At 50.3% G+C, this 22,521-nt stretch overlaps 8 protein-coding genes across 8 annotated transcripts; 4 read left to right on the forward strand and 4 right to left on the reverse strand.

Annotated features, from left to right (window-relative positions):
- Window positions 1–173: 173 nt before the first annotated feature.
- On the forward strand, window positions 174–1,349 carry N7525_001443 (uncharacterized protein; the record flags this gene model as incomplete). Its single annotated transcript, XM_061211899.1, has 3 exons — window positions 174–347; window positions 407–490; window positions 525–1,349. The coding sequence occupies 3 exons, from the start codon at window positions 174–176 to the stop codon at window positions 1,347–1,349; spliced, it is 1,083 nt and encodes a 360-aa protein (XP_061071125.1).
- Window positions 1,350–1,598: 249 nt separating this feature from the next.
- On the reverse strand, window positions 1,599–2,632 carry N7525_001444 (MICOS complex subunit MIC26/MIC27; the record flags this gene model as incomplete). The annotated part of the gene is made up of 3 exons (XM_002557909.2): window positions 1,599–2,237; window positions 2,315–2,407; window positions 2,489–2,632. 3 exons carry the CDS (start codon window positions 2,630–2,632, stop codon window positions 1,599–1,601), a joined length of 876 nt encoding a protein of 291 aa, XP_002557955.2.
- Window positions 2,633–2,727: 95 nt separating this feature from the next.
- On the forward strand, window positions 2,728–5,115 carry N7525_001445 (mitochondrial intermediate peptidase; the record flags this gene model as incomplete). The annotated part of the gene is made up of 1 exon (XM_002557908.1): window positions 2,728–5,115. One exon carries the CDS (start codon window positions 2,728–2,730, stop codon window positions 5,113–5,115), a length of 2,388 nt encoding a protein of 795 aa, XP_002557954.1.
- Window positions 5,116–6,312: 1,197 nt separating this feature from the next.
- Window positions 6,313–7,224, forward strand: N7525_001446 (uncharacterized protein; the record flags this gene model as incomplete). The annotated part of the gene is made up of 1 exon (XM_002557907.1): window positions 6,313–7,224. One exon carries the CDS (start codon window positions 6,313–6,315, stop codon window positions 7,222–7,224), a length of 912 nt encoding a protein of 303 aa, XP_002557953.1.
- Window positions 7,225–9,724: 2,500 nt separating this feature from the next.
- On the reverse strand, window positions 9,725–11,197 carry N7525_001447 (putative RING finger domain protein; the record flags this gene model as incomplete). Its single annotated transcript, XM_061211900.1, has 4 exons — window positions 9,725–9,998; window positions 10,060–10,500; window positions 10,553–11,037; window positions 11,072–11,197. The coding sequence occupies 4 exons, from the start codon at window positions 11,195–11,197 to the stop codon at window positions 9,725–9,727; spliced, it is 1,326 nt and encodes a 441-aa protein (XP_061071126.1).
- Window positions 11,198–12,009: 812 nt separating this feature from the next.
- N7525_001448 (uncharacterized protein) lies at window positions 12,010–13,608 on the reverse strand (the record flags this gene model as incomplete). Its single annotated transcript, XM_002557905.2, has 3 exons — window positions 12,010–12,960; window positions 13,025–13,465; window positions 13,522–13,608. 3 exons carry the CDS (start codon window positions 13,606–13,608, stop codon window positions 12,010–12,012), a joined length of 1,479 nt encoding a protein of 492 aa, XP_002557951.2.
- A 333-nt stretch (window positions 13,609–13,941) lies between these two features.
- Window positions 13,942–19,362, forward strand: N7525_001449 (putative DNA damage repair protein Mus42; the record flags this gene model as incomplete). The annotated part of the gene is made up of 6 exons (XM_002557904.2): window positions 13,942–13,996; window positions 14,046–17,429; window positions 17,821–18,632; window positions 18,693–18,934; window positions 18,988–19,229; window positions 19,286–19,362. The coding sequence occupies 6 exons, from the start codon at window positions 13,942–13,944 to the stop codon at window positions 19,360–19,362; spliced, it is 4,812 nt and encodes a 1,603-aa protein (XP_002557950.2).
- Window positions 19,363–20,218: 856 nt separating this feature from the next.
- Window positions 20,219–22,065, reverse strand: zrfD (putative plasma membrane zinc ion transporter; the record flags this gene model as incomplete). The annotated part of the gene is made up of 4 exons (XM_002557902.1): window positions 20,219–20,477; window positions 20,530–20,629; window positions 20,690–21,760; window positions 21,813–22,065. 4 exons carry the CDS (start codon window positions 22,063–22,065, stop codon window positions 20,219–20,221), a joined length of 1,683 nt encoding a protein of 560 aa, XP_002557948.1.
- Window positions 22,066–22,521: the final 456 nt, after the last annotated feature.

The raw sequence follows: 22,521 nt of genomic DNA on the forward strand, positions 1-22,521 counted from the left end.
GCGATAAAGCGAAATGATCAATCCATTCTCGATAACTGATAAAGATGGGTGGTGTTTGCATGGTTTGCACCTGCGTATCTGGCCAGCTCGCACGAGGTAAACACACCTAACTACAGCTTCCCTACTCAGCCTCATTCGATCAACGCTCGCAATATTTATCATAATAGAGAATTATGTTCGGCGCGTTAAATCGCTTCATCGGCCGGCTAGACGGGGAGCCTGGCCAGCAGCCTCGTAACGGCCCCAGCGACAACGCATTCGGTTTCCAGGTCCTCCGCAACAAAGACCCAGAGCTTCCTCTGGAGCCATGGTTTGACTTTATCGTGGGAATCAACGGTCATACAATTGTGAGCATACATGGCATTCTACTCCTGCCCATTATAGCTTCGCTCACACTGACATACAGGAAGATCCGGACCCGAACCTCTTTGCGACAGAATGCCGAAATTGCGCTGGAGGAACGTTGACACTTGAAGTTTGGAGTGCGAAGGTAAGGATACAGAAATGGTACCTCTGGATCCCAGCTAACTGTATATCCTATCAGGGTCAACGGACACATACAATCACTCATCCTATACCGTCAACAAACCCCTCCCTCGGCCTCGCGCTGCAGCTTGCCCCCCCTCTCTTCTACGCAAAACATCTGGCATGTTATTGCAATCCCATCACCGCTCAGCCCCGCATACCGAGCCGGGTTACTTCCTTACTCGGACTATATCATCGGAACCCCCAGCGGGACGTTAAGAGGGGAGTCGGCACTAGGGGAGTTGGTTGAGGATCATCTAAATCGTACTCTGGTTCTGTGGGTTTACAATAGTGAATTCGATGTGGTTCGCGAGGTCGAGCTCGTTCCTACCAGGGGCTGGGGTGGCGAAGGCGCCCTTGGTGCAGAGTTGGGATTCGGTGCTCTTCACCGACTACCCATTGGACTTGGAGAAGAGGTTGAAGGACCTGGGGAGGTTGTATTCGAGACACGTGAGGATGGCACTGCTTCCCCAGTGAGCGGCCCTGCAAGCGCTGCCCCGGGCATGGCAGCTCCATCGAGTACCTTCCTAGTCCCAGCAAATATCGCATCGCCGCCGCCCCTGGCCTCCGCTCAAGCAAGAGGTGCTTCGCCATTAGAGAGCAGATCGTCCGGTCGTCGTGCAGGGAGATCACGCCCAGTGGCGTCGCCCAACAGAGCCTTTGATGATTACTTTGCAGAGGGTGAGGAGAAGAGTCGGGAACAAGACTATGCGCCCTCGCGGCATGGAACTCCTCTACCTCCGCCGCCGAAGGTAGGAGGCCAGTCCTCTCACTCGGAAAGCCCTGCGCCAGAAGGATCGCCAGGACCGACGCAAGAAGAATGAAGGAATGGTTTAGAAATCAGAAATCAACTTTAATGTAGAGTATGACGAAATCGAATAATGTCGATCATCGCAAGCTTCCTGTTCCTAATGGCAGGCGTACACCGATAGAGGCTTGTCAGATCACCTACTTTATGACTGAACGATTCGAACAAAAGGAATCAATCCGGTTATGTCTTCGGATCTACGAGTTCTAAGCGTACATATGCAACAAATAAATCCGCTCTATAGCCCCAAACAGCCGGGTTATATTTAGTGGCCCTTGCTCACCAGCTCTTCCAACTTCTTCCGGGTGTCACCAATCTTCTCCTCCATCATCTGGCGCGCCATTCCGCTGTGCGCAATGCCGGTGTACCAGATGTGCTCTGCACGCTCACGGATAGCCACGTGCTGCTCCGCAACGGCAGGGACCTTCTTCTCGTACTCCCAAACCAAGTCTCCGACATTCCGCATCGTCACGGGCAGGAGGGCGTAGGCGGCAGCAGTACCGAAGGCGAGCGGCGATGCAGTGCGGAGGAAGATGCCACGGTTACGCGAGACAATCGAGCCGGCCATGGCGGTCACGACAACATAAACACCGCCGGGCAGAAGACGCTCGCCGGACTCGGCAGAAGGTGCGAGCGAGGCAACAGTGTTGGTAAAGCAGTTTTCGATGTTGAGGGCCCGAGACAGGAAGTTGTTGAAGCCCTGCTCTGCGGCAAGGGAGTGTGAGTAGAGGAAGAGGCGAGCTTGTCGGACCTGAGCGGTCAGGATGTCTGTCGGAGTGGGCGAAGAGGGAGCTGCTTGCGCAGCTGGCGCGGCGACCAACTTAGGAGCGGCTGGCGCAGCAAGCTGAGAGGGTTTGGAGGGTTCAGGAATGTCGGCTGGGAAGTCATCGTAGATAGGTTTCCGCTATATTAGGGAAGCAGTCGTGTGTCAGACCAAGCCTTTCAGACTTTAAATAGAGCTGGGGACAGATATGGTCATACATTGTCTCGGGGCTCTTCTGCGAATGCAGTCTTCTTGGGGTACAGAGCAATACCTCCCGCGAGGAGAGTGGCTGCGATCGGAGCCACAGCCCGCTAGTCACGAGTCAGCATGGACAAAACATTTGGGAATCAATTGCATCCAACTCGAAAGGACGCAATTATAAAAAGTCATACCTGGTGCAACATCGGCCGGAATGACATCCTGAGGGTGTGGGGGAGGAGAACGGGAGAGTAGCTGGTAGTGAGGATGAAGCAAAGTCGTGTTGGAGCAGGACGGGAATTCTTCGGCTCGGCGGAACCTCCAGAAAACTCCGTCATTGCCCGTTCTCCTTGACTCTATGTTCCTTTCAATGGGGGATTTGCGAATTTATAGTCTCCAATGGTTTTAATCTGCTTTTGATACAGTATCTACAATGCTTCGCCCTTTGCGACGAACATGGACATGTCGCAAATGCCTTCAACTGCGGCCCCAATCTCGAGCCTTCGAGAGTGCCGCATCTTCTCCGTCAACGTCGTTTGAGTACATTCCAGCAGATAACAGTGCACCGAGGAAGAAGACCGATGACCATACTCTGCGCCGCGTTTTTGATTCCCAACCGTTCTGGAATGAGTTCTCCCAGCAGCGCACCAGCACAGTCCCAAGGCGAGCTGGATTGGTCCAAAACCAGTACCTGACAAGTCCTGAAGGCTTCAGGACATTCGCAAATATCTCGCTACAGAGATGCCAGGCTATTGTAGCCAAGGTACTTGCTGCTTCGACGGTTGAAGAATACAGGGCCCTAGCACGAGACCTCGACCAGCTGAGCGATCTCCTGTGTCGCGTCATCGATCTGTCCGACTTCATTCGAACCATCCACCCCGATCCGCGGATACAAGAAGCAGCCACGCAGGCGTGGGCTCTAATGTTTGAGTATATGAATGTTTTGAACACAACGACCGGGCTTCATGAGCAGCTCAATAAGGCCTTGAGCGACCCCGACGTGACATCGTACTGGACCGAGGCAGAACGGATCGTGGCACAAATCCTCAACAAAGATTTTTCGAACTCTGCAATTCATATGCCACCAAATGTGAGGCAGAGGTTTGTAAATCTCTCCAATGATGTGAGCCAGTTAGGTTCTGATTTCATGAACGGCGCGGAGCCTGCAAGGTCCCAGGTGGTCTTCAGTGCCAACAGCCTCCAAGGATTGGACCCTATGGTTATCTCCAAAATCAAGCGATGGAATAAGAAAGCGCCAGTTCCGACTATGGGAATTGTTCCTCGGCTTGCTCTACGCTCGGTGCATGATGAAGAAGTTCGCAAAGACATCTATCTCGCCACCCGAACATCCAGCAAGCGCCAAATCCAAAGATTGGAGGAACTTCTAGCGAAGAGGGCAGAGTTGGCACAACTTACGGGCTACAATAGCTTTGCGCACATGACTCTCAGCGACAAAATGGCCAAGACACCCGAAGCAGTATCAAACTTCCTGACTTCGCTTGTGTCAAGCAACCAAGGTCCAGTCCGGGAAGAACTGTCCAAGCTGCAGGGCTTGAAGGGAGACTCTGCCCTACGGCCCTGGGACCATGCATACTATGTTCACAAGCGCGTTCTAGCGTATTCGCAAGCTCGGCGCTCTCGTCACATGGGTGTTATCAACGAGTTCTTTTCTTTGGGCACGGTGATGCAAGGTCTCTCTCGACTCTTTGACCGCTTGTACGGTGTCCGTCTAGTCCCTCATGAAGCATCTCCCGGCGAGACTTGGCATCCAGACGTTCGTCGATTGGATGTAGTGGATGAATCGGAGAATCACATTGCAGTCGTCTACTGTGACTTGTTTACGCGGCCGAGCAAACACCCGAATCCGGCTCACTTTACTCTGCGCTGCTCGCGCGAAATCTCTCCAGAGGAGATCGCCGAGTGTGCCTCTATGAACCAATCTGCGCACCCGAATGACGGCATGGCCACTGGTGTAGATCCGCAAACTAACACTCTGCGCCAACTCCCAACCATTGCCCTCGTGTGTGATTTCCAGGAGCCTCAGGCCAATGGCACCGGCCAGCCAACTCTCTTGAGTGAGCAGAGTGTTCGCACCTTGTTCCACGAAATGGGCCACGCTGTCCATTCCATCCTAGGCCAAACCCCTCTGCAATCTATCTCTGGTACTCGGTGCGCCACGGACTTCGCCGAACTGCCCTCTGTGTTGATGGAGAGCTTTGCGACTGCCCCGGAGGTGCTGCGCCTCTACGCGCGACACTGGAAGACCGACGAGCCTCTGTCTGAGAGCATGATGCAGAGCATGGAGCTAGACCGTACTGCGCACGGGTCTATCTATGGTGCCGTCGAGAATGAAGCACAGATCCTCATGGCGCTCGTTGATCAGGCGTATCACTCAATTCCAGCCGAAATCAGCTCAGCTGGCATTGATTCCACCGACATCTATCACCGAGTCTTTTCTGAGTATTCCAGTCTGCCTGACCCAGACAATGTCCAACCGCGTACCTCTTGGCAGGGCTTTTTCGGCCACTTGTACGGCTACGGTGCCACGTACTACAGCTATATCTTTGACCGGGCTATCGCAAACAAACTCTGGCAGGACGTGTTCCAGTCTGGTCAGGCGGCAACCGATCGTGCCGCCGGCGAGCGATACAAGAACGAAGTTCTCCGCTGGGGTGGTGGCCGCAATGGCTGGCAATGTGTGGCTGGTGTCCTGGGAAGCAGCAATCCCTCCAATACCAACGGTCGACTGGCTGAAGGTGGCGATGAGGCTATGCGCGAGGTTGGTCGCTGGGGCCTCGGGCGCGAAGGCGTGTCTGGATAATGTGACACGAGTGTACTTTAATTGCCTTTCGATACATCTATACCTGCCTTAACGGGCTTTTGTAAATAAACATAGCTTCATGATACGATTGGGTCTTCTGGCCTTTTCGATCAAACTCTTGAGGCTTGGACCGGATTCACCGTGGACAAATGACTCTCAGCATCGAATACGTTCAGCCGCACAGACATCCTGGGCCACATATGCACCATATCCAATAGGAGCCTAGTTCAACGTTGGATACGATGTCCGAGACTAGGCTACTGCTGGGTACGGAGTACTACATAGCGCCACCGTTGTTGGCAAATGGTGGGGTGTTGGAATGTCTCACTGTCCCTTCAAGGTTTGTCTGAGGTCTTACTAGATTGCAACCTCATTTATTATGCTTGAGAGGTCTTCAGACAAATGCAATTACTAAATAGACGATAGTGTGTTCAATATAGGAATAGGCAATCGAATTAGTATGACTTTTCCATAACCACCAGCAGCGTAATTATCTTTTCCCTGGTCCAAGTGCCGCTGACGTCCTCTCACTTTCGCTGTGCATGGTGGCTTGCTTAGCGGTAGACCTGGTCCCAATAGCAGGCATAACAGGAAAAGTTGCGAACTGGTCTTGCAGATATATTACCGAGGAAAGGCACATGCTCTTTGTGCGTATTTGACAAGCAAAAAAGGATATGTATAACGACGGCTGCATGATTCGAACATGCGCCCGCGAACGGAATTGATTTCTAGTCAATCGCCTTAGACCACTCGGCCAAACCGCCTTAATTGAAATATATCCACTTTAATGGACATAATCAGGAATTTCCTTTAAACCACAACAAAGGAAGAGGGCTGAAAAGCCTCATTCCATCTGTTAGTCACATACCACTAGTAAGGTAGTAGTATTACAGGTAACGGAAATTCCCCTGGACAATACATATGTTAGAGACTGTATGAACCGCAGTCTTAGGCATCTAGGCCTTCTGATCTTCTTCTTCTTCTTATACCTGCGAATCAACTTGCAATAAGTACGAAGTACCACATACTTCCTGAGAATTCACTGCTCACTTGCTTGTACATATGGGATATTGCAATTTCAACCCTCATTCGACCCCTGCTCAACTAAACTGAATACTGTTACGAGAAATTATTTATCCCAGACCTTCTATCTTCTTCTCTCAAACCTCGCCATTTATACCAGTCTATTTATTCAAAATGCCTAATGTCCTCATTGTCGATGACAATGCTTCCTTCGCTTCCAGCGACACCTTCTCTACTCAAGCTTCGATAGAGCAACCACGACATTCGCTCCGTCAAAGAAACACAGTCTCACGACTTACAAGGAGGGTTTCTAAGAGAATATCCCAAACAATCCTCAGGGACAGAGTTCAAGAACATAGCGCTGCGCTAAGCGAAAAGAACCTCAGAGACCTCAACGATGCAACAGATATCAATCCACACAACTTATGCTCGCCCGCTGGTCAGCCTCATGAGGTTAAAATATACAACAGTATTCACGAAAAAACTGAGGAGGAATGCCCTGTTCTTAGCGTGGAAGAAGCGAGAGAGATACGCCTTCATCAGTCGTATGCTACCTTCTGTGAAAACTTTACGCTGTCAGGAACAACAAGTACGAGGAGGAGGTTTGACTTATCAATGGGGACCGAGTGGGCAGAGGAGCATATACAATCCTCACACACGGATCCGACTCTCGAAAACAACGACACACCTGCGTTTTTGGGTTCTCATTCATGTCCTAAGCATATAACGGCCCATTCAAAGACCAGACCAAGTACAGTCGCGTTCCCAATATCATGTCCATCTACGTACCTCGACGATACACCCATACCACCCCCAGCAGCTGCCGAGAAGCCCACTTCAGAATTACCGGTCACAAGCACACCAAAGGTTGAGGAAGACTTCAGCAAGATCGGTTCTGAGATAGCGCCGAAAGCTAACTACCCCCAACCACCGCCTCACATCATCACCCCAGCTGTGTGGATGGACATGCAGCGCGACAAGCAAGAACGCAAAGCAGCTCGACGGCAGAAACTCCTCAATCCGTTTCGATCGTGGTTCTTGACAAGCCAGCCCTCGTGGGGACGGAGACATGAAGTCGTCGAATAACGGGTTCGACCATCGGGTTCTTCTGTCAGGCAAAGCAAAGCGTGTCTGAGATATTGGATGGCTTTTGAATTTACTGGTCGTATTTTAAATGAAATAATATCTTAACCAGACAATCCATACTTGCTTTTTGCTTTGAAGCGTGTTATCACATGTCTGGACCCCGTGTGGTCAATCTCACGTTGTCTTCCAAGCGCCCCGGTTTCAACGCCATATACGCCAATTTTGAAAATGGCCAGCTACTTGGACCTTTACGTACGTAATTTGACGCAGCGAGGCTTGTCATGTATAATATACAATGTGATGGGGTAATGCCCTAGTCTTCAATACTAGTCTGCAAGGAGTCATGAACTTCTACAAGGCAGAGTAAATGAACTACTACATACCTACCTAGGGAAAAATATTTCTTAAGCCATTCGCCATGGTTTCCCTAAACGAAGTGTCTCGGGTATAAACGAAATGTACTCTGCGAGTCATTGGTGCATTCCATTGGTGCTAACGCACATCACTATACACTATAAGATAAGACAGGCGCAAACGCACTGTTCGGGAAATCTGACCCTTGTATGCCAACGTCTAACTAACCCTGAGAGAATTTGGGATATTTCACCATTCACTACTGCATGCCGGACTTTATGGCCAACCCGAGATCATACGACGGCAGTTGCCGCTGTGGTCTGTTTCACGACGCAGGTTTCATCGCCTACAGCAGACTTAACTGTATGGGGTACCATTCCTTCCGTGACACGGAGGGGGGGAAGGAAAAGAAAACGGCGAGGAGACGAGTAGTTTGCGCTGAAACACATTTTACGCAGGCCCAATCCGTGACATCAACGGCTATCTCCCAGTCTATATCTCAGAGATGAGTACGGACTTCCGGGTGCCAATAAGGCTGTCAATGGTTGAATCATATCCCTCTTGCGCTGGGTCTTGTTTCTTATAACCTCTGCACGAATAATCCGAAAAGGAGTACCGTTTCGGAACTAGCATATGAAATGCTTATAGTTACTTTCTTTAGGCTCTAGCTCTAGCTTTTCTATAGCGGAATCTCCAGGTGGATATAGAGGTTTAGATGATATGGATATCACCGAGGTAATACTCTATTTCGCTAATATGAAAGCACAAGAAAAGGCAAATATGAAGTATCTGTCAAGTGAAATGATAGCTGAAAATCTGAAATCCTTCGTCCAATTGACCGTTTTGAGTTAAATTTCTTTTCTCTCTGGACATGACTGTAATTGCTCAGCTGCTACTTGGAGAGGGATGGGGGATATATATATTCACCATGATGTGAGCCTCTTACCAAGTCTTATACATATAAATATATATATGTGTACTTTGGTCCTACAATACCTGGCTAACCCCAGGAACCACGTTAGCTTACCATCTACTCATTGGAAAAAGGAAGACTTGCCCGTGAGGGAAACCATGGATGTTGGATGTCACATTCCCAGGCCGAGGTCCTGGCCAACCATATGGTTAGCTAGTACCCTCCTATTGTTCGAGCAGGAGATAGAATGTGTATGTCTGCTTCAGTTGTATGAGTACCTAATAAAGACACGATTTCCTTATCATCACCAAGGTCCTAATCCGTCAGGCTCAAGCAGACAGTAGTATATATACCTAGGCTAGGTAACAAAGGCAAACTAAGGGCATCCATGGATGGAAAACACCCGACCCTTGGTAAAAAGGGTATATTTGAAATTGACAACAAATTTCTGCTCAATTTAACAAAATAAGATATACTTAGGAAAAGTCATGTATCTTCCGAGAAGTTGTAAAGCAAAAACCAAAAAAGTTGGACTCGCGGGGAATCGAACCCCGGACCACTCCCATGCTAAGGGAGTATTATACCACTAAACCACAAGCCCAATTGGATGAAGAAGAGCAAGGTTTAATGATATATGAAAGAAAAATACTTATGGCAGGGAGAACCCATGAAGGACGTCCATGGGTAGATACAGGTCACGACGTTCCATACTCCTCGACCACCAAAATTAATAGTAATAGGTGTGTCCGCTAGACTACAATCCCAAGCCAAACGCTCATATGGCACCTATGAATCTTAAACAAACCGGAACAGCGACATCACGGATGTGTGATGCAAGGACCGACCCCAGCATTGCAGCTCTAGACCATCTTCAAGGGTAAAACAAATATTCACGATCCGCTAAGTAGGATCTTTCTATGGTATACGCACTGGCTGACCCAAAGGCATATGGGAATGGATGTGTGAGATGAGTATGTACATGGGGCAGGAAGGAACAGCTTTACAAAACAGGCTCTCCGCAAAAGACCAGACATGTCTCGATTCACCGGGCACGGAGTGAAAGTACTCAGGAAAGGGGTATGAAGGAATAGAAAAAATCGATAAGAAAAGAGAAGGCATCGTACCTGCCGAATCGCTAAAACTGACAGATGAAGGATGAGTGAAACACATCCCGAAAGCCAAGGGGAAAAGAGGCACGCTGCGTGCAAATGATGACTGATATGTGGATTCCTGTCATGAGCTGTTTCCAAACCGGTTCGCAAACCAATTGGCAATTCCCCCTCCGTTGCTACTTTCACCCCGGCTAGACCGTCGGTTGCTAGACTCCCCTCCCTCCGGCGTAGGGGACCGGCGCGGTGAAATCCGCGGGGAGAGTCGAGACTGAAACGAAGATAACGAGGATCGACCGCTGCGCATAGTGCGAGAAGAACTGTGACGCCGGTCGGATCTCGGCTGCTCAGGACTATCCTGGATCACCACCGGATTCTCAGAGGTGCCTTCTCCGGCTCTGTGGAATATACCGTTAGCTGAGACTTCTCGGTTCGTGCGTACAGCTCATGTAGACTTACCCTGTGTTTGCATTGATGCTGCGCCGGCAATGCGGACAAGTGTCATGTTGGGTCAGCCATGCATGGATGCAGTTGAAATGAAACCAATGCGTGCATGGTAACACAGTGACTTCCAAACCGAGTTCAACGTTATCCATGCAAATTGAGCACACTGCCTTTCCTTCAGATCCCATCATCTCTTCATTAACCTTTTTCTTCGGTAAAGCGTGGATAGCAGCATCTGATGCTGGCGGTGCCGCAGTGCTTGTCCCTCCAGTATTCTCAACCAGTTGTGCGATGACTTGGTCAAGCTCCTCCTGTGAATATACTGCATCCCCGCTTCGAGTCATATTGAGAATGGCAGACAATATTGAAAGAGCATGTGGATTTGCCGGGCCACGATTTCCACGTGCACGTCGCATAGTTTGTACCCCAATGTCAGCGCGAACGGCATCCATGATTCTAGAACCTGATTAGTCCGCTAACAGTCACAACAGATAGAGTCATTACATACTCATTTATGTTGATACGCTGCGGCGCATCTCCATTGCGGGGAGATAGGCCTGGGTGACCGCCCGTGAGGTGGTCGTCCTCGAGCCAGTCGGGTGACGTAGAAGATTGAGGATGGAAGGGGTCGTCTCCAAATCCCCTGTATCCACGAGGGTTTGGCTCCATTAAACTTTGCAAAAGAGTGTCAAAGCTTTGGATCATCATCGGAACCATAGGGTTCGGGCCATTGTTGCGCTGACCAGAAGGCATCCCAGCATCAAGTGTCGCACTGCTGAAGGAGAAACGGCCGTTGGGCGATCGATATGTGTGCACGGAGGAGAATGGCGAAGCGCCGCTTCCAAGAAACCCAGGGCTTTGCCGTTCTTGTGATTCTTGTGGTTCTCGTTCCCATGGATTGTGGTCTACCCACGGGTTGACGCGCGGAGGCGACGAGGAGTCGGCACGGTGTGAGGGTGAACCTTCAGAAGGCGGTTCTGGGGGAATTTCAATCTAGAGTGAGAGGCATTGTTAGAGTTAAATAAACCAAGAGAGAAAGCATGCGCTGTACTATTTCTGTGAACTCGGATTGACAATGTGGGCACGTTAAATCACCATCCCTTATCCAAACCCCGCCACAGGCATGGCATAACATGCGGTCGCCGTTATCCATGTTGCAATACAGACTGGTAATCAGAGAGTTAAGAGATGTTGTACAACACAAATGTTAGGATTGAAGCTGATAGAATGGATAAGCGCCAGAACAGTCACGAGGCATGGCCTTATCTGCGGAGAGTGATCACAGTTGGGTAGATGACCATAATTTATTGGACAAGAAAGAACAGGAAGGGATTGGGGGGAGATTTGGGGGGTAATGTATCACAGGCGATGGTAAGCCAACATGTTAGAACAAAGAATGATTGGAGAGATTAAGTGAGTGAGTGAGCCTTGAGAGGCTCTGGAGGTCGGCAAGAGGCAATGACGTTGATCGCCAAATCGCCCCCATAGCCTCAAAAAGGCAAAGGGAACAACACCCGAAACTACATATATGAAACAAAGAACCACGTTTCATGACAAAAATAGATGGCCATCAGTTTTATTTCCTCATATTTCTCCCATTTAAAGTGTGCGTTTTCATATCAGAGAGTTTGTTGTGACGCAAGGGGAAGGAGGCCAAGGAGGCGAGGTACATATAGCTCATATTATATAGAAAAAGTTAAAGCCACTTTTTACATTGAAACAGAGATTAAGACTCAACCATATGATCAATTCATAAAGAAACTAGTAGAAAGTATATAATAAACAGCAATAAATGGTCACTTTTTCCATGCAGGGATACAAATTCCTCGCGATCATCTCATCCCTGTTAAATGCAGCGGGGAGTGAACTGAAAAAAGAGACAGCAATGGATATCACAGGAATGATGCAATCGAACCGGTCACCTCAAACACCCCGATGAAAAGACGGATGGCAATGTCGAGCAGTCTACTTGATCTCGAGAAGCTTGACGTCGAAGATAAGCTTGGAGTTGCCGGGGATACCAGGGAGGGCCTTCTTGCCGTATGCGAGAGAAGGAGGGATGGAGATGCGACGCTCACCACCGACAGCCATGCCGGCGACACCGATGTCCCAACCCTTGATGACCTCGCCCTTTCCGAGCTTGAAGGTGAAAGGCTTGCCCTTCTTGTTGGAGTCGAAAACCTTGCCGTCCTCGAGCTTGCCGATGTAGCGCATAGCGACAGTGTTGCCGCTCTTGGCAGCAACACCCTTTCCAAGCTTCTTGTCGTCAATCTTGACTCCACGGACCTCCTTAACGCCGAGAGTGCCGGTGGGCTTGTCGCCGGAGGGGGTAGGGCCCTGCTCGAGGTTCTTGGCGAACTGGACCTTCTTGTCGGTCTTGGCCTCCTTCTTGTCATCCTTCTTGTCATCCTTCTTGTCATCCTTCTTGGCCTCCTTAGGCTCAACAGCGGCGGCATCGCCGTTGTTCTTCTTGAGTTTCTTCTGCTGGGCCTTGGTCAAGGCGGGCTCCTCAGCCTTGGTAGACTTGGCCTTGTTGGCCTTAGCCATGAGATCATCGAGGCTGGCTTCCTCCTCAGCGGCGCGCTTGTTCTTGCCCTTCTTAGCCTCAACGAGCTTAGGAGCCTCCTCCTCCTCGCTCTCAACCTCGGTGACTCTAGGGTCCTCCATATCATCAAGGTCATCGCTCTCATCGTCATCCTGCATGGCCATGAGGTCATCCATGTCGAGCTCATCCTCATCAGGAGACAGGTCGTAGTCATCCTCGTCATCCTCATCATCGTGGTCATGGTCGTGGTCGTGGCTTTCATCGAGACCAATGACGTAGTTACCAGTTAGGAAAACAGTGTGGTTACCAGTGACCTTGAAGAACACAGGCTCACCCTCGCAGACAGTGATATCCAGAGGCTGTTGGTAGTTCTATAGGGGTATTAGACGTCGATATTCAACGGATCGTGAGAACTCAAGAGGGTATTGGTCTTACCTGGCTGGGGCTGAGGGTGCAGACAACGTTCTCATCGAGCTCCAGGCCCTCCTCGGACTCGTCATCCTCATCGTCAAGGGCAGGGCCCTTACCCTTAATGAGCTTGGAGATGGCAGCCTTCAGGTCGAAGTCCTCGTCATTCTCCTCCTCCTCATCATCATCCTCGTCCATGGCATCCTCGAGGTCCTTGAGGGCAGCAGCTGCCTTGAGCTTACGGGCCTTCTCCTTGTCGCTAGGACCGCCGTTGGACTCCTCCTCTTCCTCGGAGTCCTCTTCATCCTCATCACTGTAGTCCTCGTCATCCTCATCATCCTCACCGAGGCCAAGACCGGGAGGAGCGCGAACAATCTTCAGAGTAGAGCGGGGAGGCTTGCTCGAGTCCTGCTCATCCTCGAACTCTGGGGCCTCATCGGGATCGATAGCAGCCATGCTGATGCGGAACTAGATTCAATGTCAGCACAAGCTATTGAATAATTGATGATCACAGTAAGACTAACCGAAGCAGCAGCATTGGGGACTGCTTGCACCATGGCACCGGGAGGAACCCGGAGCGCATAGACTGCGACAGGCTGAACAGCAGACATTGTGAATAATTAGAACAAATTCAGGGAGATGAAAGAAGCTCGAGTTCGAAAAAGAGAATGAACCACGTGGAAAAGGATGTGGATGAAGGAAAGGAAAAAAAAGAAAAGAAAAGAAAAGATGCTACCAAAGCAACAGATGCGGCAAAAAATTGGAGAAAAAAAAACTCGATCAATGAGATCAGCGAATCTTTCACCGCTGATGTATTGCCACGAGTCACCGCTTCTGTAAGCTTGGGTCCACGTGATGATTACCGAGCTTCGCGAAAGGGCAGCATCGTTATTTCTTTCGCCTTCATACTTTCTTATCGGTCATGATGGTTGTTGTAGCCCAAGATGGGCTCCCGTCATGAGATAAACTCTAGTGCAGTGCGCAAACGCATTGAAAATCGTACGTTTAGTTTAAATATCAGTCTCCGCTGTTATCTGACCGTGTCTAGACGACTTCAACGATGAAGAAGGAGAGGAGTACGAGGCCTCCAGCTTCGGCGGGTTTGGAGACTACATGCGCCGGAAAAAAATGAAGCTGCAGAATCTTGATGCGGTAATTCGAGCAGCAACTGATGATTGCCCGCCAATATTCCGTGGTGTAGTTGCCCATGTCAATGGGTACACTCAACCTTCCCTGCAAGACCTGCACCGTCTGATTGTCAGCCACGGGGGTGGCTTTCTTCAATACCTAGATGGCAAGACCGCAGCCACTCATATCATTGCCAGTGCCCTGACACCCAAGAAACGTGAAGAGTTCCGCCGCTACCGCATAGTGAAACCTACGTGGGTGACAGACAGTATCGAAGCAGGACGTCTGTTGCCATGGGATGAATTTAGATTAGTCGATGAAGGCCAGGCACAGCGAGTGCTCAAATTTGATGATGGCCGGTTCATCAGCCAGACAAATAGCCCTCGCCTAGGTTACAAAGACCAATCAAGATCCAGCTGGTATAGCTCTCAGCTCCGAGATATGAGCAGAAATAAAGAGCGTCTCGGCTCTCCATCAAAGCCTGTGACCCCGTCTATGCGGTCGAAAACCCCACCGATGGTCACACCAACCATGCCGAGCCAGGCATCCCAGTCAGATTATGGTGACTTCCCTAGCTTCACTATGGAGAAAGAGGATGAAGCCCACGGCCCTCAGCATCAACAAGAGACACCAGCCAGTGATGTAGCACAAACTACAATGCCACAGCAAATTCCCAATTCCGATCAGGTGCCCATTTCACCAGATCCATTGGTTGATCTCGGAACAACCTCGCTCCTCGACCAAACAAGTGCAACAAACCCCGTTTTAACTTCTGAAGAATACAACGCACGGCTCCTTTCTGACCCAAGGATGCAGAAGTCCTCTGCTGCCAACCCGGAATTCTTGCAGCAGTTTTATAGGGAGTCGCGCCTCCATCATCTGTCAACGTGGAAGGCGGAGTTGAAAGCCCAACTGCAGGTGGCAACGAAGGAGAATGCGCAGTCTCAGAGATCGAAAAAGAAACCCGCGCCTGGATCACGACGGTACATTCTGCATGTGGATTTCGACTCATTCTTTGCAGCTGTCTCAGTTCTAAATCACCCCGAGCTTCAAGACAAGCCGGTTGCTATTGCCCATGGCCCTGGATCAGGCTCCGAGATTGCTAGTTGCAATTATCCTGCACGTGCTCGAGGCGTCAAGAATGGGATGTGGATGAAAGGTGCTTTGCAGTTATGCCCAGATCTCAAAGTCCTGCCTTATGATTTCCCCGCATATGAAGATGCAAGTCGCAAGTTCTACTCCTCGATACTTGCTATTGATGGTACCGTGCAGAGTGTCAGTATCGATGAGGCTTTGATTGATATTACAAATTTATGTTTGGAAGCTGGTGGTTCAGATGGGAAGGCTATCTCAGAAGGATCGATATATCGTGAGCAAGCCAAAGCGGATGAAATTGCCCAAGATTTACGCGATTCCATCAAAAAGAAGACCGGATGCGCTGTCTCCGTCGGAATTGGCAACAATATTCTGCTCGCAAAAGTGTCCCTTAGGAGAGCCAAACCTGCTGGACAATTTCAATTAAAGCCAGATGCTGTTCTGGACTTTATTGGAGATCTCACTGTTTGTGATCTTCCTGGAGTGGGCAATAGCATGGCAATTAAACTCGAAGAGCTGAATGTGAAGTTTGTCAAAGACATCAGGGATCTCTCGAAAGAAAGACTGATATCTCACCTGGGACCCAAAACTGGAATTAAATTGTGGGAATACGCTCGCGGAATCGACCGAACAGAAGTTGGCGACCAAACCATGAGGAAATCCGTTTCTGCTGAGGTTAACTGGGGAATTCGATTTGTCAATCAGGACCAAGCGGATGACTTTGTGCGTTCTCTGTGCGAGGAGCTGAATCGAAGATTGACGGAAAATCTGGTGAAGGGGAAACAGCTCACCCTAAAGGTCATGCGTCGATCGATGGACGCTCCATTGGAGCCGGTCAAGCATCTCGGCCATGGGAAGTGTGATACATTCAACAAGAGCGTTGCTCTCGGCGTTGCGACCAATGTAGCAGAAACCATTGGGAAAGAAGCAATATCGATGTTGAAAAGTTTCAACTTTTCACCTGGAGACCTGAGAGGTCTGGGGGTGCAAATGACCAAACTTGAACCAATCAAGCCTGGCCTTTCAGGCCCCGAGAGCAGCCAGCGACAACTAAACTTTCAGAAGTCTCCATCTCACAAGAAAATAATTCCAGATGCAGATCCCGACGAGCTGGAGAGTCCGCAGAAAGGTGACTCTGTTCGTATTCAGGCGGATCCAGTACTCAGCGATAGTGCTCACAAGCCGCTCAATATTTCGGGGTCCCAATTTATTATGCCCACTCAAGCAGACCCCCAAATCCTTGCTGAACTGCCTACGGATATCAGATCAAGACTTGTTGCACAGGGAAAGCCGCGCCAGGATTCTCGCTCTGGGTCTCCTTGTCCTCCCCCACGTGAAGCACGACGGCCTACCCAAGCAGACCTTCCCCCGCAGTCCCAACTGGACCCAGATGCATTGGCGGCGTTGCCTGAAGATGTCCGGCAAGAAGTATTGGGACATTACAACAGCCCAGCCACTAACCCGCCGCACGCGCCGGCAGTACCAGAGTCGCGCCCATCAACATCTAGCTCTCTAAAGCTGAGAAGGCCGGTCTCACCACCGAAAAAGAGGCGTGGCCGCCCACCCAAGTCGGCAACGATTGCGAACAAACCTAAGCCCAAGCCTCTGAGCCAATCAAACTTTGGGTTTGCTCTTCCACGCCCGGCGGCCGTATCTGCTAGTTTGGATGAAGAGGTGTTGTCTAGACAATCGTCACCAAACATTGAAGAGCCAGCCGAAGCTTCAGCGGAATTCCTCGCTGCTCTACCTGAAGATATCAGACAAGAACTCCTTGAAGAACAAAGACGCTCCCGCATGCAGCAGCAATCGCGAGCTCCTGAACCTGCACAAAGACCTCCATCTCGGGCACAGGAGGCCCCTCCTGCACCAATCACTGTAGAGAAACCTCTACCTCTACCCCCTCTCCCCAAGCGTCCCGTATTTACATCACAGCGGCTGTCCCAATTGCCAGATTTGCGAGATGCTGTTGGCTCATGGCATGAAGCCTTTGCAGCTGATGGCCCGTATAGCGAAGATGTTACTTCGTTATGTAAATATCTGTCCAGTGTGACTATGCAAGAGAAGGATGTGGACAAAGCTGTGTCAGTGGTCAGCTGGTTGATGTGGTTGGTCGATGATCATTCGCAGCAGCAGGTGTCTAAAGAGCCACCAGGATCTCGACCAGAGGGAACCATAAGCTGGAAAGAGGCTATAGAGACCATGCAGTACAGTATTCAGGTCGCTCTGGAGCAGAGAGACCTTCCCCCTGTGGACTTTTCGTAAATGATACCCAAATTTTATGCATATATCGTTGATTGTATATACCTAAACGAGCCCAAAAATACATAAAGTACATGTGCTGGAAGTTGCCCACGCCCTTGAAGGAGGCCAAAAAAAAAAGAGACGGAAGAAATAAAGTATCGAGGGCCGAAGATGAGATAGATCCAAGTGGGGTCGTGGCCCCACATCTCCCAGTCTCCGATCCCCTATCTTTTACCCCGTATCTTCACCCTTTTGACACAACAAACCCACCGTGGCGCCTGTCACCCACGGTCAATTCTCCTTCAATGTCGACACATTCTATGTCGCCGCGTCGGGAGGACAGGTCCACCGCCGTGCAGCACCAGCCGAGATAAAAGCCCTTTACGATACCTCGACTACAGACAAGAGCACACCAGACCACCCAGGCCATTGGTATGAAGCACAGCTCCTTCACTATGGCCTTCCACCGTCAAAGGTCAAGGCGACTGCTAAGATGAGGCTCTTGAAAGCTGTGCAAGACGGGAGCCTGACTGTACCCAAGGAGAGCCTACAGATCGAAAAGAATCTGAAGAAGGAATGGAAGAAGCAAGATTCGGAAGAACAACCTCAGACCAATACCAAGACCACAACGACGAAAACTGTCACCACCAAGACTGTCACAGTTTCTAAGACTGTTGCGTCCAAATCCACAGAGAGCAAGACCACTGCATCCAAAACCGCGGCCAAACCTGCAGCGACCAAGGCTGCTGCCTCCAAGAAAGATACCGCGTCCAACGTCGCCCCCAAAGCCACTGCGGCTAAAACTGCAGCGGCAAAGCCTGCGGTCAAACCTACTACGACCAAGGCTGTCCCTAAAGCCGCGGCCAAACCTGCTGCGGTTAAAGCGGCTGCTAAAACTGCTGCTGCCAAGCCTGCTACGCCTAAGGCAGCTCCCAAGAAGGCCACGGCACCCAAGGCCGCTACCGCCAAAGCCACGCCAGCCAAGAGAAAGAGGACCTCGAATGACGAGGAAACACTCAATAAACTACAGACCGCCAAACGCCGCGTGTATGCCAAAAAGGCACAACGTGACACAGATGTGCCCACGAATAGCCACCCCGAGCCGAGCGGATGGTCTGAGCAGCCTGAGTATGAGGATGCGCCTCCATCGTACGAATTTGCCTGCAGAATGGTAGATATCTTCCCCCTCATTTACAGACGCAAATTATGTCATTCTAACTTGCCTGATCAGGACGGAGAACATCCTTATGATGCTTTAGACGACCAGATGGACATTGACTATGACGGCGAGTCCTCAGACCCACCATCTCCACCCAGAACCCTGAAAAACACCCTGGGTCTACTCAATGGGACGTACAAAGTTCGTTCCTCCGATATCGAAAACGGCTGGCCGGACGCTATGCCGTACGAAGGGATCACTTTATCTCTCCGCCTTAACGGAAACGAGATGTGGGGGGCATACGAGTTCGGGGCGTTGAGGGTGTACTGTGGATTCCGGAACGACCTATGAGGGCTTCCTTTGACAGAGTTCCGTTTAAGTGGCGTGGACGGGAGACCGGTGAGGGTGAAATGAGCTTTGAAGATTACCAGGAAGGTTGGATTGAGTTTTTGGGCGATGGTGATATTGTTGGAATGATCGACTGTTGTGGGGAGCTCCATTTCCGAGGGCAACGGATCGACAGTTTTGTCCGGACAGCCAGTGATCTGCGTGACGAATGGGAGGGATACAATGAAGAGCAATATGAACGAGAGAGGAGGGGCCGGTGGGGTAAGTGGTAATTAGTGAATGCTAGGCAATGGATAACTTGTTTCAATGGTTTCTAGATGGTGTATTTGATACCTACAATGAAGAGGAATATGGACGAGGACGAGAGAGCAGGGCCCGGTGGAGCAGGTGGTGAATAGTGAATGCTAGGTAATGGATAGCTTGTTTATATGAGTCCCAGGAGGTCTATTTGATTATAGTCCAAGGTAGTCTGGCAAAATCCTCCCTGGGTGGCCGAGTGGGTGAGAGACACGAGGTCATCTGATTGCTGGGTAGAACAATGAGCCCGGGTGATACCGCATTGGGAAGCTCAGTCAATGGTGAAACTGGTCAGGGTTTCGATCCTCGCCAGGAGTAGTTGGGGTACGGATTTCTTTTTTGCTCCTTTCTTATATTAGGCCACACTATTAGAGTCTCTTCCTTCTCTTGCCTCTCTTCCCTCAGCTCGTGCCCGAGTAGCGGTAACAACTCTATCTAACATGATTATTCTAACATTATTAGGACAATTATGTTGCTTTTGGTTATCTTCTACTGAACACGTCACTCATGGCATTCGCACGAACTTGACACTGGTGGTTACACCCAACCCAGCAACCTGCACTGTCCGCGTGTATGCTCTTCTTGCTATATACATACGAGACAAAAACCAGTGGCCTGTCTCAACAGGTATCCTAATTCTTCCCGGTGCGTGCTCTTAGGCAGTAGATGGCCGACTTGTCCTTTTGATTGATGTGAAGTCTGAGGACATGGCAAACAGGTTTGATAGGAAATATAGAGATTTAGAAAAAGTCTTGTCTAAGTGGCGCTTCATCAGTTACACTTGTGATACTAGCCGACAAGCCAAGTATAATAATACCACTGACCAACGTTCTACATACAGGCTTACAACCGGCAGTAGACCGGTTGTTATTCTATTGATTCTATTGACAAAGGAATCCGACTGTCCAGCCTGTGACAGATCAAATATCCCAGAGCATCGGCACCCGGAGAGTTTACGCCCAGGCGCCGACGATGCTCATGCAGAAAGCACCCAAAAACACCAAGATACAGGCATAGACCCTTCTCTTCCCGCGGAGAATGCGCCAACTCTCGTCACTGAGGAAGTCTTCCGACATCAACTCCACCAGCGAGGCGAAAATCAGAAGTCCAGCTGACATGGCATTCATGACACCAACAACGAGTAGACCAACCTCCGAGTCTGGGCTGTAGAGTGTATGGGTTGCGAGGCCAATGGCCTGCCCGATTGGGGTTCTAGACCTTTGTCAGAATCGTCGAGTCTGGAGTGAGTGGAGAATCAACTTACGTGCATCCATACGCAAGGGACATGATCCAGGGCTGGATTTGCTTTTCTGACCAGGGAAGTGAGGCAATGCGGGATCCAAGAGCCAGGCCTTCAAATGTTTCTGTAGTTGATTTAGTCAAATGCACTGCTCCGATCAAGCAGACGGATATGGAGAACTTACGATGGAATACAATGGCAATCAGCAAGATCACGAATTCACTGCCAACAGATACACTGAGTGACATGCCGATAAACACACTGTGGAATAGAATGCCCATCTCAAGAAGGTAGACCTGCATGGTCTCTTTCTTCTGTTTCTGCTCAGGGGTTAAGCCGAAGGTATCATCGTCACGCTCCACGTCTGTCTGGATAGCCCCGTTATCCTTCTCATGATGAGTTCGAACATCGGATGCAGACGCAACTCGAACTACATCTTCAGTGCCTTCTCCCATACGATTGATTGCTCGGCTTATGCTCGCGGACCTTCCAATTAGCGGACCCATATCTCGCAAATGCCGGCCATCCATTCCAGCGGACTGCGAGCTGGGCACTCTAGTATGATCGGGATATCTAGGGACATCAAGAGTCGCAACTGGGGCTGGAGTCGCATCCGCAGGGCACGAAGCTGGCCTTTCGGCTGGGACCTTGTTTCCTCCACGGCAGATACTCTGGGCTGGACTGAATACCATTTCAATGACAGTAACGAGAAAAATACCACCAAGCGCAATGGCGCCTGGCATGGCCGGATAGTCCTTTGTCCAGAAATCAGATAGACATGGGTCTCCCAGCGAAGTAAACGCCGTCGGAAGGAGATGCACAAATGCTGTTGCGATGAGGACACCGGTTCCAAAATGGGTGACGAAAAAAAGGAATGCAGGTGGGATATGCATTCGCGGGAATCTAGTTGCGAGGATGGGGAATGCGCACGCAATGCTCGAAGTGGCCAGGATGATGAAGAGGGCCGCAACGTGCAGAGGCAGGTCGTATGCCCCGCGGGTACCTCCCTGGGCACAACTTGATCGTTTGACTGGCTCCGTGTACTGTTGCGTAGCAGGTGCTTCCAGTACGATGGGCTGTTTAGGTGTGAAATACCGCTTCAGACTGTCGAAGGAAATGACTGCCGAGACAAGAAGCACGGAGAGCAGCCACAATGCCCAATCCTTGATACTCTGATATGATGGGAAAACATTGTTATCTGGATCTAGTCCTTTGTGACCGATTCCAATATTAGTACTTTGGGGAGCGAGGCGTCCTGTTCACTCGTTAGAAGGTTATTGCTTATAGTATACGCTTGATGTTCATACCTGACTTTGTCAGGGACGCCTCGCACCCCGTGCCAAGGCAATTCCCTGCATCCTTTTCCTCCAGTGAAGGAATGTCCTTCCAATTAGAGCTTCCACGCAAAGTTCCTGGGCCAGGCTCATCATCTTTCTTCTCGCGGGTGTTTGAGATGCCATTGAGGTCTTGGCGGGTAGTCAGGTCGGGAGAAAGGAAGCGCGGGTTCTGATTCCACCCATCATGCAGCAAAGTGTCGTCAGTCCGAGAGGGGCAATTCATGATGTGGTAGCCTACGATGTCGGGCCGTGTTTCTAACCTGACTATCTCGACTCAGTGTAACAAGTGAAAATTATAACCAATTCGCCCCAAATGGGCATCAGGCAGCGTCCCGAGGGCTTGGCATTTGGTGGGCCTCCGGCCCGATTTTCCTTGGCAGTGGACCAGCAACTATCGCCGTGATTCGTCCAGTTAACACATTCGGTCCGGTATTGGCCGATCCACGAATAACCACGAATTCTGGGGGCGAGATGCTTGCGTTGCCAGCCTTGCGAAGTGTGTGATGTGGAACCGAGGCTACTAAAATAGACCAAGGAGTCCAACGGGTCCCCAGAGCCATCGTCCTGGCGAGATTGATCCAAGATTACTAATGCACAGGCAGAGTCCACGGGTCAAGTGCGAGTTGATGAGTATCTGCGATTGACACAGGAACTAGTTGTTACAAGAGCGCAACAGTGC

The sequence above is a fragment of the Penicillium rubens genome, assembly GCF_028828025.1.
Source record: "Penicillium rubens strain IBT 27055 chromosome Unknown utg000001l_segment0_segment0, whole genome shotgun sequence".
Classification (NCBI taxonomy): domain Eukaryota; kingdom Fungi; phylum Ascomycota; class Eurotiomycetes; order Eurotiales; family Aspergillaceae; genus Penicillium; species Penicillium rubens.